Here is a 19,194-nt window from a genome sequence, read left to right as displayed (position 1 = left end):
ATAATGTTTTGTTTTTGAGTTACAGAAAAATAAAAAAATCGATTTTTTCTAAAACTGGTTATGCGTAAAACTTTCCAGTTTTCCATCACTTTTTTAGGGTTTTTCCTAACGCTTTTGATAACTACTGGGTACTGAAAATATTTTACTTTTGACTGTTGACTCTCCAAAGTATCAATTAAATGAATTTTCCTTTTCTAAGAGGGGCTGAAGTCAAAAATCAAAGCATTATTTCCAAATCGTGATGACCGACATAAAAATAAAAATAAAAAACATACATTATTGTAAAATCAATACATTCCCCACTTCGTTCTCTAAATATATATATATATATATATATCATTAAAAAATTAATACATTATTGATCACTTCTTTCAGGATTGAAAAAAAGGAAATCGAAGGGCATGGAGCCAATAAAATATACATCATCTTAATCCGTGCATGAAGCTAAATAATTAAAATTAAATTAAATTTGAATCTCTGGTATAATAATCACCTCCATAACACATGTATAATATTTTCTATTTCTTTTTATACTCCAAAAGTGTAATAAGTATAGTATATTTAATAATTAAATAGGTACTATTTTAGATTGTATAATATTATAGGTAATATAAGACAATTAGAATAATTAGAATACGGTAGTAAAGCTATTGAATATTCTTAAGGTTAGATACATAACAAAAATTGTAGTAGTTAAATAGTATAAATCGTGATTTTAATATCTAATCCTTACTCTTTAGGGCTTAGATTTTAAAGTGTAATATTAGTTTTTACTTTTTAGTGAATTGCATTAATTCTTCCAACGCTGCTATCGCTGTCGTGGATTCGTGGCATTTGTATGGATGGATCACTCTCAGCTTGTTGGACTACAGTAAGTTTGCAGCACTGTAGTAGTTAGTCTCCGATTTATGATAAGTACGGGTGCGAAGTCGCGAAGATGACAATAACAACCTTGGGTCGTTTCCAAGTCTTATAACTTTTGTTGAGAAAAAAACGGCAGCGATTTTAATAGACACAGTACGACAAAAGGATTGCGTAAAATGAACTTTTGGAGTTGACAGTGTCGTCACCGTTACCGTTTATTCTTTTTATTCTTCATTGATCATCGATTGTTTATCATAGTACATTCGTGCGTAAAAATCTACCAACAATGTCTACGCCAGCTAGGAGAAGATTGATGAGAGATTTCAAAAGGTAAAAACTTGATTGCGACCATATCATCAGACGACTAAAAATAATCATATTATTTTCACACATCACGTCCCTATTTGTTACTAAAACCTCTTGATATTAGATTGCAGGAAGATCCACCGACTGGTGTAAGTGGAGCACCTACTGACAATAATATTATGATTTGGAATGCAGTTATATTTGGGTAAAGCTGTGAAGCTATATTTACTGTAATGTTGACAAAAAACAAAAATTCTATGGTTTAAACATTTTTTTAGGCCACATGATACACCATTTGAAGATGGTACATTTAAATTAACTATTGAGTTCACTGAAGAATATCCAAATAAAGCACCAACAGTAAGATTTGTATCAAAAATGTTTCATCCAAATGTATATGCTGATGGTGGTATATGTCTAGACATATTACAAAATAGATGGAGCCCTACATATGATGTATCTGCCATACTAACTTCAATTCAAGTACTTACTAAAAAAATAAATATAATTTTAAATAAGTACTTCTACTTTATTGGGCCCCTTTGTGTTTAATAGATTAATGGTTATGAATAAATTGTTTTTAATCTTACAATTTACACAGACATCTTACAATTGCATGCTTTATATTATTGTCTATAGTTATGTCTGGTATAGAAAAGATAAGAAATACCATGATTGATTTAATAATAATAAATTAACCAAAAATTATTTTTAGCATCAGGTACCGTTAATATTATTATTATTATTATTATTAATTAAATTTGAAATAAGTATTTCTTATCCATTTGTTAATGGTTCTTCGCTATCCCTAAATATTTTTAATTCCTAAACCATTATTTTTATGTAAAGGTGTCTAATAAAGTAGATATTTTATTAACACATTTTTTATTTTACAACATTATTTTTATTATTTAGTCATTACTTAGTGATCCAAATCCAAATTCGCCAGCCAATTCAATGGCCGCTCAGTTATACAAGGAAAATCGACGTGAATATGAAAAAAGAGTGAAGGCGTGTGTAGAACAGAGTTTCATTGATTAATTTTTTTTTTTTAAATGCTTACATTTTCATCTTTAGTATTTATCAAATATTAAGAAAAATAAATATATTTATATATATGTTTATGTAAAATATGTATTTACATTTCCAAAATTCAATATTTTTATTTTATGAATTTCATTTTTCTTTTATTTGGTAAACCATTGTTATATTTTGTGGCTTAAAACTAACATTATAAATGTATAATATAATTTAAAAATAAAATGATTTAACATGTTTGAAATAATTAAATCAATTAGAAATATTTAATAAAATGAGCTAAATTATTAGTTCCACAATTCTACCTATTGATGTCTAGTCTTTATAGAACTGTAAGTATAATTAAGTGTATATATTTCAGTGTTATTTAAAATTATATTCAAGTAGTTCACATTTTTTTGTTAATTGAGAACCAACTCACTGAGTGATATATTAAAAATAATGATTATTAACACATAACTTATCAGTGATCATATTGATTTTTAATTTTTAGAATTATAAGCCATATTTATTTAAATACTATCTTATATTCCAAAGTTTTGAAAACAATAAGAATTGCAATAACATAATTTGTGGTTAGGTATAAATCTTTAAGATAATTTCATATATCTATTTAATATTAATATTTGTTTGCACTACAGCAAATTTACTATTTCATAGTCCCAGAAAAACCGCCCATAGGTTATTGTAGTTATATCATAGAGCAGCGTTTCTCAAATTGTGGGGTAAACCTTCCTTGGAAAGTAAAAGTACTTAACAAAAGGGGATGCGGCGCAAATATTTATATTGTATACACTATAAAGAAATTAAAAATATTTTGTTGATACACATGATTCACATAAATAGACATTCAAAGCACGGTTCTATTATTTTTGGGAATGTGTGAACCAAGAAAGTTTGGGAACTGCTATCATAAAGTAAAAGTAAATAATATTTGATATTTAATTTGTGAATAATATCTGAACTTTAGTTAAATATATATATTTTTTGAAATTATTTTATTATATTCTTTGTTCAAAATAATAATTTAAAATTATGATATGTTAGTAAAATACATTTAATTCATTATATTATTTGAATATTTCACATTAAATTATTCTCCAAAACTATTAGAAAACATTGATTACGAAAATTTAATTATAAAAATATTTATTATTTATTCACATGTACTTATATCAATCATTAATGTAAACATTTTTTATATTTGGTTTGTTTGTAAAATATAATATGTAATATATTTTTAAGGTGAAATCTATTCAAAATTTGATTTCTAAAGTAATAATTTAACAACAATTTCAAATACCTTAAATAGATAAGAACACAATATGAACTTAATAAAATTGAGGTAAACAAGATCACCACCAGTCTAAATTGTTATGCATATAGCATTTGTTTTGTCCATGATGTTTGTGAAGTATAAATATTTAAATGTGTGTTAATTAAATAATTTTTACAACATTACATTTTCATGATCAATTTTGTTCTTGATTCACCTGATTACCAATATTAACTTGAAGTTCTTCATGATGTCTTTCTTTCTTTAAAAGTGTTATTGATATATCATTTTCGGAAATGTCATTTGATATATCCAAATTATATGTATTAACCTAATTTAATAGAATTGTATTAATTAAATATATATTTAAATATATTAAATAATTATCAATATAAGTACCATCATTAACAAAGACAAAAAATATCGAGCAACTTCTTCTTTGTCTAGTCCTCCAACTAATTCTCTGAATAACTTTTTTTCTCCTATAAATTCAAAGCAGCTTAATATACGTGTTCCATATTCATGTACATCAAATTCATTTCTTTTTTCTTCTTCTTCCAATATAGGACGCAGGTTATTATGCCATTCTTGTACTCGTTGCCGCATTTTCAATTGTTCATTCATCTAAAATAATAAATAATAAAATTATTTTATTTTTATAAAGTGAAAACTTCAATTTACCATTTCTATTTGATTTTGTTCGTGTTTCTGCATATCTAATGCATTTCTTTGATATGATTGGAAATTTTCGATATTAGCATCCTCGATAGGTTCTTCATTTTCTTGTTGGTCAACATCTCCAAATAAGTCATTGTCGTCATGAATTGGACTATCAAAGCCTATAAATCCTGGTTCCTCTGCACATCAGTTCAATAACACATTGTAATTTTACTTATAAAAATTATAAATATATTTTATATAGCATTATTTGTAATTTTATATATCAAACCATTCTATAATTTTAGAAATGTAGTTGAAAATTATGGTATCTACTAAAAGTATTTTTTAAATTATCGGTATATGAAGTATAACATAAATAATTTTTTATGGTAAATTATGATTTAATCATTATTATTGTTAAGATCAATTGATAGTATAACAGCATTTAATACCAAACATCTTTGTATATATTTTATAAGATATGCAATATTCTGTATCAAACAGTTTTTAATTTACTTAAATGTAAAAATGTTATTACATATTTTAGAAGTATAATATATTATTATTTGTATACAAAATATTCTTAATATAAAAAGAGCAATTATTTTTGTTTGATATTACAGCTTCAAACAATGTAAGAGCTTTGGAAAGAATTATTTTATTTGGTATGCTGTTGTAGTGTTGTCCTATTAAAAATAAATTGGTTAAAGATATTTTTTTAGAAGAAAAATTGTATTCTAAATTGACTTAAGGCAAAATGGGGTAAACGATACAATATAGTGTATACTGTATAGTATGAAATTACCAACAATTTAAGCTTGTGAGCATACAAACACTTATGTTTCTCTGAAAATTAGATAACAGAAAATGGGGGTAACATGCCGCTTAACTTTTCTTTTCCTTCAGTTTTTTTTTTTTTTTTTATGAAAAAAGTACTTCCATTCCTATTATTTATAATATGGGTATACAGTTTTTTAAAGTGGTTTATATTTTTATAACAATTAAATGTATACATATTTTATTGTAATAAATTAATAAATTCAGTATTTCAACCACCTAGATTTTTTTTCAATTCTTACATAAAACGCTTGAAGCTGGTTAAAGGCATCTTAAACAAGTTTTAGTATATCATAATAATTATTTTAATGTTATACTACATACTATTGTTATTAATTTATAAGTCAATACCCAGTCTAAAGTGAATAGGTTTATGATATAATTAGCTTAAAATTAATCGAAATACTTTGGACATTTAATTACGAGTATATCTACTGAATAATAACAAACATAATGGGATAAGTTAAAATTCTCTACAAATAATATTTTTTGAATTACAACAAACTTCAATCATTTTTTTTTTCAAATATCCCAATACTGTAACAATATGAATTTTAAATGATAATAAAAAAAATTTTGTGCATAATAACCATTTTAAATATTCTTAGGTTGCTCAATAACTTATAAGGAACTGTTTTAAATGTCGAACATTAGGTAGATATTAAAATATTATTTTTTTATGAATTTTTTAACAAGAAAACAGTTGGTATATAAATTCAATAATTTGTTTAAATTCTAACTTCAAACACTCATTAGAAATTAACGTGCATTTATAATACATTATTTTTTATGGAAAATCTTGTATTAAATTTTCAAGCACTGTGGCCAATCATAAAAACTATTATCAGCATTGTACAGAAAAAAAAATTTAAAAAAATCTTTAATTTTGAATATATAAATAGCTCAAAAAGAACAAAAGTATTTAGAGTTGTATAAGGTGTAATAAGACTATTGAACAAACTTACATAACAAATGTTACTATATTTGTTAAATAGTCTTGTTACACCCTGTATATAAATATTTAATGAACATTTTAGGAATTTACGGTTATAAATTTATGAGTTACAAGAAAATAACAAAATCAAACATACCACCATTTTTCAATTTTTCTTCCATTTCTTTATCATGATCTAAACATAAATTATGTTATTAGTAAGTATTAATTCTGTTAAAAACTCATAAATTAAATTAAATTTTAAATTAAAAAACTTACAATCAAATCGTTCTTTTTCTTCAGCTGAAAAACCAATGAAAATACTTGTATTAATATATTGTTTAGAAGAAATATTAGTTAAATATTTTTAACATTACCTATAGTACGTTTTTTTTTAATTTTAGCTGTTTCGGATCTCTGAACTTCCAGTGCATCATGGATAAGTTGTCTAAATACAGTATCGGCATATAAACCAGATTTTAGTCTAAACATTTGACATGTTAATTCTGCCACAGTATATGTTGGTAACCACATCGCACCGTCCTAAAAATTTTTCACATTAAATAAAACAAAAAATAATGAAGTTTTACTTAGATAAGCAATGGCTTATTAGTTGATCATTATATGACAACTATTATGTATGAGTGGCCGATTATTTTTCACAGATTATTATACATAAAATGTTTATTAAGAAAAAAAATCAATTGAAAAATATTTTAACACACATAGAAATTACAGACAATTGTGAGAATACCCCAATAGAACAATAATATTAGAGAAATTAAAAAAATGGTACAACTTAATAAAATTAAAAAAAAATAAAGCGGCTGTCTTAAATCTAGGCGTATAATTTATAAACTATTCAGTAAGAAATAAATCAAAAATTTGACACAAGTATCTACATCACAAAAGTATATAACTCATTATAGAGGCACAAAATAATACAAGAACCAAGTAAAATAATAACAAATGGAAACATGTTTAACTATATTACTGTCATATTGTCAAACATACAACCAAAGAATTACATATAACATAGTAGAATACCATATAGATTGTCACACTATTCATATTAGCCATAAATTAAAATGCTCATATATTTTTGTTAATAATTTAAATTTTTAGTGTAGAAGCTTCTACCAAACTTCTTTCAAAAAATTAAAAACTACACACCAAAATAGATAAAAGAAATTGAATTCAATTTTTTCAGTGCAATGTGCAAAGCATAATTTTCACTAAGAAAACAGACCAAATAAAGGATTTAAAAATCTACGATATATTATTTTATAACCTATATTTAAATTGTAATAGATTGTTATTTTACGAGATTTTGTAAAAAATTAAATTTTGATACATTCATAAAAAATTTTCTATACTGACGCAAGAATTTTTTTTTTACAGATATTTGAAGAAAAAGTTATGGAAAACCTTGTTTTGAGTTTTTTAACCTTAGGTATGAATAACAATTTTCATCATCATAATTTCTTGGCTCCTTGCAAATTTTTGCGATTTTGACATATTTTGTAAACATTGGACCTTTAAATGCTTATAGTTTATAAACAAAACAATGTTTTGACGAAATGACTAACGATTTTTATTTTTTTTTACTACGATAAGTACTACTTATAATAAACCTTCTATTAAATTTTAAAAGTTTTTTGAAATACCAAATTTTTTTTATCTGCAGTTCAAAAAAAAAAAAAACGTAAAAAAATCAATTGTCAATAAATACCTTAAAAAAAATCAAATTATTTTGAAAATTTAATTGTTAATAGATATCGCTAATATAAACATATGGTCAAAATTTTAAATATTTACAATGATTCGTTTTTGAATTACAGCAATATAAAAAAATTGATTTTGTCAAAAACTGATTATGCGTGAAAATTCCCGTTTTTCCATTACTTTTTTAGGGGTTTTCCTGACTTTTTTCAAAACTACTGAAAATTTTTTATTTTTGCCCCTGAAGTACTAACTAGTTTCATTTTCCTTTTCAAAGAGTGGCAATCAAAACATTATTTCTACTCCAAAATGTGATGACAGATACAAAAACAAAATACATCATTGTAAAATCAATACGTTCAGAATCTAAAATGCAACTATACCACTGACTATTACTTATTACTTTTTAAAAATAACAATTGAAGTCTCAATACCTCAGACGGTTTTTTATTTAAATAACAATAATTATAAAAAGAGAAAATATTCATCAAATATCTATCGATTAGTTACTTTTTAAGAGTAAAATGAATAAATTAACTAAATACTACATTATCTATAATATAGATTATAGATCCTATATGATAAACATTTACTTACTTCTTTTTTAGATCCCTTTTTCTTTACACAAGGTTTGTCTACATAATTATTATCCTTAGCATTTAAAACTGGAGCCCATACATCTTCAGTATTTTGAGGTATTTGACTAACATTCAATATGTTTACTGGACTATAAAATAATATAAGCATCATCATAAGAGTGAAAGTTATAATTAAAGTATTTTATTTACTTTGGTTGCATTGCATTAGCAACACAAACTTCATCAGTAACAGTCTGATCAAAAATGACTGGGTCTGGAGTACTCGGAAGTATTTCATCAATTTCATCAACTTCCATTAAATTCATTGGTAACTAAATAATTATAATTATCTAATTAAAAAATAATCTTGAATAAGCTAAAATATATGATAATAATATTATACTGGGTTAGTGCTTTTTCGATAATTGAGAGGAGTTGCTGATTTTGGATCTTCATTAGTGGGACAATCAAATTCCTCATTTACAGCCAAATCACGATTTAAAGGAAAATTTATCCTTAAAAAAAATAAATTTAATTAAAAAAATACAATTCACACAATTATTTTCTGTAATATTCTTACATATAATCATATTTCTTTCCAATATTTTCTCCATTTCCAATACAGATATAAGGCAATATTTTAGAGTATTTATTATCTACTTTTATATTGGCATTTAGTACAATTCTTTGTACAGGTGGTTTTTTACTCAAATTTATTACTTTGCAGTCAAAAATTTTCACTATATAATGATGTACAACTTTAAATTATTTATTGATAATTATTTAAGTTATACTATAGTAAATATACTTACATGTTCCAACAATTTGCCCTTTAATTGGTTCAAAAGAAGAATAAAATTTGACCTTTTTTTCTTTTTTCTTTTTTTTATTTCCTACATCGTTTTCTGTATCATAATCTACTTCAATATTATCATTTATTCGACTATTATAAAAAACCAAAATTTAGTGTTATTTACATTTAAAATCAATTCATAACAATAGAAAAAATATTAATTATATCAACTATATTTTAAAGATAAGTTCCTACTTATAATTCAAAACATTTAATTAACAACTATCAAATATTGATTGAGTATTGAAAAGCAGTTGTTTGTCTGATTGGTTATTAAAAAGACACAATAATAAGGTAAAGATTTTTTTTTAATAGAAAAGGACAATCAAAAGTTATGTTTGGTATAATAAAAAATAATTGAATGAGAAACCAAATTATTACTTTCATTTGGGCAATGAGTTTTATTTAAATTAGATTCAAAAGAAGATAATTATACCTAAGCTAAGAAATGTAATAATATTGAATTGGGGGTTGAAGAGAAACTGTACCTACGTTTAAAATTGGTTGGTACAAAGAACCAAATAATATATTTAAAGTAAGATTAAAACTCACTAAGCTCGGAATTTTCCAATAAGTTTCATCATGACATCAATTAATTGATCAACTCTTTTTTGATAAATAAGTATGACATTTTGAATCATTAATGCAGCTTCTACAAATACTAAGGCACCTCCATCAGTAGATAATCTCAAATGATTCAAAAATGAATCCAAATCCTGAAAAAAAAAAAAAACATTACAAATACCTATAACATGTGAAATATTATTTTTGTTGTATAGAGGTTTAGAATTACCTTGATAAGATCATATTGAAGAGGTTCACATTGCTTTTTTTTTATGATTGATTCAATAGGTCGTAATAAGTTTTTAAATGCTTCATCAAAATCACTATCGTCTTGATATTTACGTACAGAAATTTCTGCTGAAAACAAATTTTATTATGAAACTTACATTTAGGGTTTTATCCGGTATCATAAATATAATATTTTATAAAAATACATACCATTTGATTCATTTTTTGAAATATCGTTCATTCTGGTATGTTATCTTGAAGGACAAAAATATAAATAGTACAAATTCTGAAATTTAAATTATAATTACTAATTAGTTGATTAAAAAAAAAAAAAACAGATCTAACAATTAATTTAAAAAATAATAATAACAGTATACAAAACACTAAATTAGATCTCACATTATTCACCTGGCTTCTGTCAAGATTACATTATTATTTTTAGTTTTAAAGATAAAACTTTTGAATTGTTTCTGAAAATAGCTCTAAATTTTGTTTAAGTTAAGAAACATGCTGGCGGTGACAAATTTTCATCAAGCATGGATCAGGCAACACTCATGGTCATCCCCATTGAGTAACCATTTATATGCTTGCCATGTAGTTTAAACATGTCCCTGTACATTAATTAACACTGACTGTATTTTCACTTGAATAGAGTATATTTAATAGATTAAAGAATATTTTTAAATTTTATTTTCGGGTAATTTTTTTAGAATCATGCCAAAAATAGTGCAATGCTAAAAAAATACTTAAAATAATTTCAAAGACAATACATGTGGTGACCTCTTATTTATAAAAATAAATATATATTTTTTAATACGTAGGTAATTTAAAACTACAATAGGCAAATACTGACTCTATACCTTAATGTTTTTGACCTTAATAATTTCTGAGTTGTAACTAAAAATTTAAATTTCAAAGAGATACTAAAGATTTGTTTTGTATTTATAAATAGAATAAAAGAAACAACATCATTTAAGTTTTACTTATAAGTTTATTATTATTTATTAAAATTAATTAATACATTTGTTCAATTGTACAAAAACTATTTTCAAACCGTTAAATATTATTAACTATGTATGTAAGTATTAATAATATAAGAATATCAATTCAATTAATTCACCAATGACATTTTAATCTGGTTGCAATTTCCTCTAAAAATGATATATGATTGGCATATAATTTCAGATTTCTATCTAAATCTACCCACTTCACTCCAACTGCATCATCTCCTGCCTGAAGTTTTAATATTCCTACATTAACTCCTTTCTCATCGTGAAAAAGAGTTGCAATGGTTTCCATCCAAGCATTATCAGTGTTTCTAGGATCATCAACGTATCCTTGATAAATTTCTACGCCTTCGTTAAATATTTTCTCTATTTCATTTTTTATTTTGATAACATCTTCTTCAGATTTTTGCAACAAGTCCATAGCTTCCTCCATGAATTCTCTCTTCAAAGTAGTTGAAATTATTTCTCCAGAATCAACCATACCACCAGGTAATGCCCATTCACCAGAATCTTTTCTTTGAATAGCAACAAACTGAAGAATAGGTTTGCCACTGATTTTATCAAATACTTGTTCGTTGTTAAATATTTTCCAACGAGTAACAATTGGATCAGCTGCATGATTTGGGCCCCAACGTCCAAGAACTCCACGACCGATTATACCAGTTCGGCCACAAGGGTTCAGGGGATAGCCATTTTTAATTTCATACATCCCAGTCAAACTAATTCTATTAATATAACCATCAATAGTATTCCAACTGGGTTGGAAATCAAATACACTCAAATCTTTATCAGCCCAGGGTTGATCAACAACACATGTAGATGTAAACAATGTTGGATTATACATGGGATACAGAGAATTCCAACTAACTTTATCATCTGGTACATGAAATCGAACAATTTTTCCATCTGTTTTAGGATAAATGTTGTTTCTACATTTAATGTGGTACATGATTTTGGCGAGCATTTGTTTTTTTTCTAGTAACAATAAAAATAAATAACTTATGGTAGAATTTATAAGTTATTTTATTATACATAAAAATGTATATTATAATATACAGAATATATGTGTATATGTTGTTTTCAAATAATAAATACATTAGTGTTTGGGTAAGTACAGTAGAATTTAGATGATAATCAGCTCAAAATTTAATCTACATGAATACATGATTTATATTTAATTTATTTTCTATGTTTACATATAGTATACAGGGTCTATCTGATACTCTTATGTCAATCAGGCAGTGTATATTAGTTTTTAATGGTTAAGAAATGAAAAATGTACATTTAAAAAAATAGAAAAATATATATAATATAAAATATAAAAATAAAAATGAATATCACTAAAACTAAGTTTTAATCTCTGTATTAAGTTTAATAGCATAGGTACTAGAACTATGGTCAAAATTATGAAAGAACTATATTAAAATAAATTCAACTATATATTTTATCAAAAGCTGTATTTTATTTTTAATTAACCTTAGAACCTAATTATTTATTAACTTATTACACATTATTACTTATCATATGTTTAAATTAACTTTACAATAGGAACATAATTTTCTTTATCGTTCACTATAATTACTACTACATATTGAGTCAATGATAAACTCCAATATATATAGACATAGACATTGATGATTTGTAACATAATATGTATACAATTAATAAACTTGTACAAAACATTATATTAATGACATTATTTATTTTTACTATTACTGTTGTAATATAAAAACTTGAATTATATCATACAAAGACTAAATAAAGAAAATATCACTTATACATTAATAATTAGTATACATTTTAAGTAATATAAAAATGGCTGTTCAATTAAAAATTGGAAATGAAAATATTTCAATCAACATAATATGGTTACGTGACAACTGCAGGTAAAAATGATCATTAGTGAAATTGTATTTGGTTTTAATAGAAAAAAAAGAATTTTTATAAACATAATTTGATCATTTTTTTTAGGTGTTCAGAATGTTATGATCATGATAATAATTCTAGAAAAACATCAACTCAACAATTCCTTAAATTAATTAACATTAAAATTCAAGATTACACACAGGCAGATAATAATTTATGCATAGAGTGTTAGATTTATATATATATTATCGTATTTTAAAAACTACATAAGTTTCAAAAAGTATATATTTTTTTAAATTTTAGGGTCTGATGGTCATAAATCCGTGTATTATACTAAATGGGTGATTGACACATGGACAGGAAATAAAATAAAAATTGAACCATACTTATGTTTTGGCAAAGAACTTGAGAAACTACCTGCAAAAGTATCTTATAATGATCTAACTCTAAAAGATTGTCTAAAAGAATTGATGAAATCAATTTTAAAATATGGTGTAGGAATTATTACAAATGCAAGTGAATATTATAAAATTATTATTAATTTTTATTTTAATAAGAATAAATTGATAACATAAATTATTTATGTAAAAATAATTATATTAATAATTTCATAAATATTAAATTAATTAATAAATCAAAACTTAGTTCCTATGTAAGTATTTAATTAGTAATTAAAATGTAAAATTTATAAAGATATTACATTTTTTAATAAATTTATGAATTGACTTAGTTTATTTTGCTTATTGTTAATTTATTTAGTTATATTTTTTAGTTTTCGTTTTATATCTTGATAAATTATCTAAAATCTACAAAGAAAACTTAATGGATAAATAATACCAAAGCCATAATTTTATTACTAAAAAGGGTAACAAGGCTAATATAATATGGGATATAAATGTGTATGACGTATAGATCTTTATATATAATACTGAGATTTTCAGAGGGTCAAATGCTTCTGTACTCTGTCCAGCGAGAGAACACGCAGCAGCTTAACGATTATTGGTTATTCTGCAATATTCCACCATAGTGGAATCATTAATATCAATCTTGATAGTACGGCGTAGGGTGACATTCGGAGAAGTGCAAAATCAGCGTGTCCTCTTGCAGGATAAAGTATATTATAAATTATATCAAATAATTTAGAAACATTTTCTAGATTATAATTTTATCAAAACTAATTATTATAGTTTTTGATCATTAGAAAAATATAACATTTTTTAAATTTATTATATTCATATACCTAGGTAGAACCAACATTGGAAGCTACAGAAAAATTGGTTAGGTTCATAGCACAGCCACAAAAAACTGTTTTTGGAACAATGTGGACAGTTGGAATTAATGAAAATCATAAAGATCCAGCATATTTAAATGGTCCATTAGTAGTACACAACGATAGCACATATTTCAATGAAAGTACCGGGTAAAAATATAGAATGAATAATCATAATATAGAAAACTTAATTTTTCTAATTTATATATAAGATCAAACATAATTTCATATTTCAGGCTTCAAGTATTTCATATGTTTGAAAGGGATGTTAATGGTGAAGGAGGTTTAAGTACTATAGTTGATGGGTTTAAAGTAGCAGAAATATTAAAAAAAGAAAATCCAATACATTTTAAAAATCTTACTGAAATTGAAATAGAATCTGAATATATAGAACCTGGTTTTCATTATAAATGTAAAGGACCTGTTATAAAAATTGATCCTACAACAAAAGAAATATATCAAATAAGGTAAATTATTTATTTATTTTATTTTAATATTATATAATTGAATAATAATAATAAAATTAAAAAATAGATTCAATATATACGATCGCAGTGCACTCCCACCATCTCGAGTCGATGAGTTCTACAAAAGTTATGCTCATTTCATAGAAATATTGGAAAGAGAAGAGATGTATTGGAAACATTGTTTGAAGCCAGGAACTGTAATAATTTATAACAATTGGAGAATATTACATGGTAGAACATCTTTTACAGGGAAACGGATTTTTGGTGGTTGTTATGTATCAATGACTGAATTTTTAAGCAAAGCAAGAACATTACAATTAATATCATAACACTTATCAAAACACAATATAGAAAAAATATTTAGAAATAAATACTGTTAAGTGTATTCAAATACTATAATATTATATTAATAATAGTATATACTTACAGTATTGTTATTGTAGTATTTTCATAGAATGTAGAATTATATTGACATAATAAACAGTAATTTAACTTCTAAATACTTATAATTGTAAATGTATAAGAATATAGTATTACTTTATTTTAACTGATAGCTAATTTTTTAGCTGTAAAGTTATTAAAAATATTATAATTTATCGATAAATAAAATAATAATAAAAATAATTTTAAATAATGAATACAGTAATACAGTTAACTGGATAATTTTACGGAGCGCACTATTTAATAATTTGACTGTACTTAATTTTCGATCAAGACAGTTACTTACAAAAAGTATTAATTGGTAATTAGTAATTACAATATTTTGAATCTCCGTTTACATTATCGATAGTATAATCACAGAAAACAAAACAACATCAAAGTTTACTTCAAAGATAATTCATTTTACCACTGTTTGCTTTCAATTCAAAAATTATAAAAATGCTTTCAAACAATGTAGCCGTATTTAACATAAATTAGAATAAAAATGGTTAACACTGGATGCATTTTAGCTTGTTATCAGACACTACGGAGTGGGGATAACTCTTATCATGGCGGCACGTTATAATTTTAGAATTTTAGATCATACGATTAAACTATATTATTGCTTATATTCTAAGACCATAGTTTTAATAAACGAGTGGTCGCTCCATATTGGACGTATGATCATTGATCAATAGTTTATCTCGATATTCGATGTACACACCACTCCATTGAACTATATAATATAGTTATTATGATATTATATTGTTCAAAGAAGAATGAACCACTCATACATCAGTCCAGTATCATAGTTAACACACAGATATATAAAAATACTTTTGTTAGTCCCGTTTTTGAAAAAAACAAAATATTTATTCATTATTTTTAATTATTATCATTACCAACAGAATCTACAAAAACTTATAAATGTATCAAGTTATAAGTAATAAAAGATTAAATTTACCTATCCTACGTTAACAAACTTTTGACTTAAATAAAATTTTTGTTGTTTATTTTGTTGTCAGTCAATAAAAAATGGTTTCGTTGTAAAGATAAGAAAAAAAAAATATCTAAATTATGAAATATGGTAGATACCAACGTGGATATATAGATACTAATTAGGTACCTAAGAGTAATTTGATAAAAATGTATATCATGATAAATGGTTTTTTTAAGTTACCTCTTTCGGCAAGTAAAAACTCAAGCCCTTTTTATTGAAAACTAATTATCTATATTCACTGTGGTCTGTGACCATAGGATATTTCACCGTCACCACCAGACTAAACTTCACCACCTTCATTATTAGACTTATTCTCGATGCATCTTTTTTTTTTTGTTGGTATAACTCAAAATTTAATAACTGTAGATACTTTAAATTTTCAATAAATGTTTATGTTGATATTTTTTAAATTTAAATTTTATATTATTATCATAATGTAATGTAATCACCAAAAAAAGTAAAACATAAACCTAACAGATTTAATTTTTAAATATTAATATTAGACCATTTAATTTAAATTAAATGATTGATCCTTAAAACAAAATGTAATTTTATTTTTAATATTATTTACCTAACGATTTTTATTAGTTTTGTTAGTAACTAGAAAAATAGTTATAACACTGTTATTGTTTTGTTGATGCTTCCTCACTACGAGCGAATCACGGAAAAAAGCCCCGACGTAAAATATTCCACATTAGGAAAAAGTCAATTAATTAAAAAATAATAAAATTTAATAAAATAATATTTATAATTATTATAATAATACAATTTACAATATAATATTTTAAATTATAATTATGGTACCAGAAAAAATTACCCCGAAAATTTAGTCTCCAAGCAAAAAAAATCCAGAAAAAATAACCCCATATGAGATTTTGTATAAGATTTTGCAAATTAATCTAAATATTAGTATTATGTCATTGTGTATAATACAATTTATAACATACGTATGTACAACTTTTATGTACCCCCAAATAATGTTAAATTTGAATTCAATGATAAATTATTGTATACCTACCTATAGGACAGGTTATGTTATAGGAAAAAACGATTTGAAGCACGGTGCTACGGTCCGTCTGTCAATCTGTCAAATCGATCAGATTTCTAATTACAAACATTTACCGTTGTTGAAAATATTGACTATTTTATATTAATAAATTATTGATATTGTATTACACAATTATAATTAGGTAGAAACACAATCATTTTTATTATATGGTTATTTTTTCGGGGACTAAGTTTCCGGGATTGATGGGGTTATTTATTAGCAGTGGCGCAGGAACTATTTTTCATGAGGGGGGAGGGAGCAAAACATAAAAACCTAATAACAATTATAATACATATCTATATTTGTGATTAATAACAGAAATGCTTTCTTGATATTTTATTCTTTTAATGTTGATATAGGTAGTATATAATAATATAAAAATTATTCAATTATATGAATGTATTGATATAATTATAGTATAATATAAATATAAATATAATAAATTAAATATAAAAGAAATATATTCACTATGTACCTGAAGTTCTATTCAAAAGCAATAATATATAAATAAATGAAATAAAAAAAAATGTATCTACTTATTACCTTAATAATATTATTACGCGATTCAGAAAAATGAGACCAATTTTGAATAAGTAAACGTAAAAATTCAACGTATTACGTAATAATTTACGATTGTATACCCTTTAATTTTAATGTAGTATAGTGGGGGGGCAATTGTATACTTTTGCCCTTTGGTTTATATCTGAGGGGTTAATTGCCCCCTCTGTCATCCCTTCTCCGACGACAGGCAAATCTTTAATCACACCTCTTTCTTATGTTATGACTTACGGCTGTTAAAAAATCTAACACACAGATTTTGTCTGATTATATTTGTATACATACATTTTTCAGACGTGTTTCTATGGTCTGAATGTGTCCTAGTTTTTTAATAGCTCTCGAATCTCTTACAGAAGCGGTTCCCAACCTGCGGAAAACGTGGAACTGAGCCGTGGACCATATGAATATATAATATTAAGTATTGACATTACTAACGCATATATTTAAAATAATATTATTATGTATTTTTATTATATACCCAATAATATTGTATATATTATATGAATCTAGGAAAAAAATGACACGGAAAAAACGACATTTTATAAATAAATATCCATTTAAATAAATAAATAATAATAAAAATAAATTATATAGATATATCATATCGCATAGTGTACGATACGACAAAAAACGTTAAATGCAGTTAACTTTAAAATTTCAAATAGGTATTAATTAAGCATAAATATATTATAAAAAGTAAATTATTTTTAGTTAATTATTAAATTTCCGTAAAGTATCGCGTATTCACGTCGATCGATCAAGACGTAACTGACTCCTAATGTTTTAAAAATATAATAGAACCTATAGTTTATATCCATAATCTTATCATAAAAATCGTAATTTAAACTTTTATTATACTCAATAACTAATAAGTAATAGGTGTCTGTTCCCTATATTATTATTATTATCGTTGCGAGTTGCGACTTCGCTCATCAAAACTACGTATAGGTAGGTACCTAGGTATAAAATACGATTGCAACCCATGTGTATCATTGTGTAGGTATACAAATATAACTTTAGGCTAATGATCTGTGATGTTGAAGCCTTACTTCTAATAATATATATAACTTACATATTAAAAAAAATTGTATAAATGTAAACTTTATTTCAATAAGCGTGCTTTTGAATTTCTATGTAATTTAAAAATAATTTTATTTATGACGACAATTATTTTAATAACTTTTAACCAAAATTAACGTTTTTCACTTAGTCGTTTTTTTCCTTGTCGTTTTTCACCAATTAGTGATTACCATATTATATACCTACATAAGTATTTTGGTGTTCTATAGCTTATTAGTCATTAATGGGCCACAAAGATATTTTTTACAAAACTGGTGGTCCACACAACTAAAAAAGTTGAGAACCACGCTTTTCTACATCATCTAGAACTAATTTCACTTCATCTGCGGGAATGTACATTTCTATTTTTCTAATTAATTAACATATAGTTAGATGCTTATGAGTTATGTGCACAGAGTTTTCCAAAACGTTTATTCCATCCTTCAGTCATATTATTCGTTCGATTATGTACATTCCACGAGGAAGATGAAAATAGAGATGGAATTTTTCGAAAATATAAGGTAGTAACTATACCTACATGTCTATAATAGGTACCATTTACATAATATGAATCGGAATAAATTAAATGGTCTTCTGCATCTGGTGGGCGGTGGCATTATTTCTTTTAGAAAAGCCTAG

At 24.7% G+C, this 19,194-nt stretch overlaps 4 protein-coding genes across 6 annotated transcripts; 2 read left to right on the top strand and 2 right to left on the bottom strand.

The window, feature by feature from the left end:
• Positions 1 to 932: 932 nt before the first annotated feature.
• On the top strand, positions 933 to 2,450 carry LOC113552989 (ubiquitin-conjugating enzyme E2-17 kDa). Its single transcript, XM_026956076.1, has 4 exons — positions 933 to 1,194; positions 1,295 to 1,375; positions 1,449 to 1,653; positions 2,086 to 2,450. The coding sequence occupies exons 1-4, from the start codon at positions 1,151 to 1,153 to the stop codon at positions 2,209 to 2,211; spliced, it is 456 nt and encodes a 151-aa protein (XP_026811877.1). The 5' UTR covers positions 933 to 1,150; the 3' UTR covers positions 2,212 to 2,450.
• A 933-nt stretch (positions 2,451 to 3,383) lies between these two features.
• LOC113553249 (condensin-2 complex subunit H2-like) lies at positions 3,384 to 10,455 on the bottom strand. Of its 3 annotated transcripts, none has more exons than XM_026956472.1 (15): positions 10,260 to 10,455; positions 10,071 to 10,146; positions 9,862 to 9,989; positions 9,621 to 9,784; positions 9,028 to 9,158; positions 8,796 to 8,955; positions 8,619 to 8,730; positions 8,426 to 8,547; positions 8,235 to 8,364; positions 6,293 to 6,458; positions 6,195 to 6,218; positions 6,073 to 6,111; positions 4,166 to 4,341; positions 3,884 to 4,108; positions 3,384 to 3,815 (listed from the first exon to the last, which is right to left on the bottom strand). In XM_026956472.1, exons 2-15 carry the CDS (start codon positions 10,099 to 10,101, stop codon positions 3,681 to 3,683), a joined length of 1,743 nt encoding a protein of 580 aa, XP_026812273.1. In that variant the 5' UTR covers positions 10,102 to 10,146; positions 10,260 to 10,455; the 3' UTR covers positions 3,384 to 3,680. The 3 variants fall into 3 exon arrangements, with proteins under 3 accessions (XP_026812273.1, XP_026812274.1, XP_026812275.1); XM_026956473.1 differs by having other exon boundaries at positions 10,269 to 10,455; XM_026956474.1 differs by having other exon boundaries at positions 9,862 to 9,986; positions 10,269 to 10,455.
• A 447-nt stretch (positions 10,456 to 10,902) lies between these two features.
• Positions 10,903 to 15,319, bottom strand: LOC113553252 (ADP-ribose pyrophosphatase, mitochondrial). Its single transcript, XM_026956476.1, has 2 exons — positions 14,898 to 15,319; positions 10,903 to 11,842 (listed from the first exon to the last, which is right to left on the bottom strand). Exon 2 carries the CDS (start codon positions 11,829 to 11,831, stop codon positions 10,977 to 10,979), a length of 855 nt encoding a protein of 284 aa, XP_026812277.1. The 5' UTR covers positions 11,832 to 11,842; positions 14,898 to 15,319; the 3' UTR covers positions 10,903 to 10,976.
• On the top strand, positions 12,606 to 14,857 carry LOC113553251 (trimethyllysine dioxygenase, mitochondrial). Its single transcript, XM_026956475.1, has 6 exons — positions 12,606 to 12,753; positions 12,839 to 12,960; positions 13,037 to 13,245; positions 13,978 to 14,153; positions 14,240 to 14,470; positions 14,538 to 14,857. The coding sequence occupies exons 1-6, from the start codon at positions 12,683 to 12,685 to the stop codon at positions 14,797 to 14,799; spliced, it is 1,071 nt and encodes a 356-aa protein (XP_026812276.1). The 5' UTR covers positions 12,606 to 12,682; the 3' UTR covers positions 14,800 to 14,857.
• Positions 15,320 to 19,194: the final 3,875 nt, after the last annotated feature.

The sequence above is a fragment of the Rhopalosiphum maidis genome, chromosome 2 (genome assembly GCF_003676215.2).
Source record: "Rhopalosiphum maidis isolate BTI-1 chromosome 2, ASM367621v3, whole genome shotgun sequence".
Taxonomy (NCBI): domain Eukaryota; kingdom Metazoa; phylum Arthropoda; class Insecta; order Hemiptera; family Aphididae; genus Rhopalosiphum; species Rhopalosiphum maidis.
The sequence above is the reverse complement of the archived record's forward strand: the minus strand, read 5'-3'. Positions and strand labels throughout refer to the sequence as shown.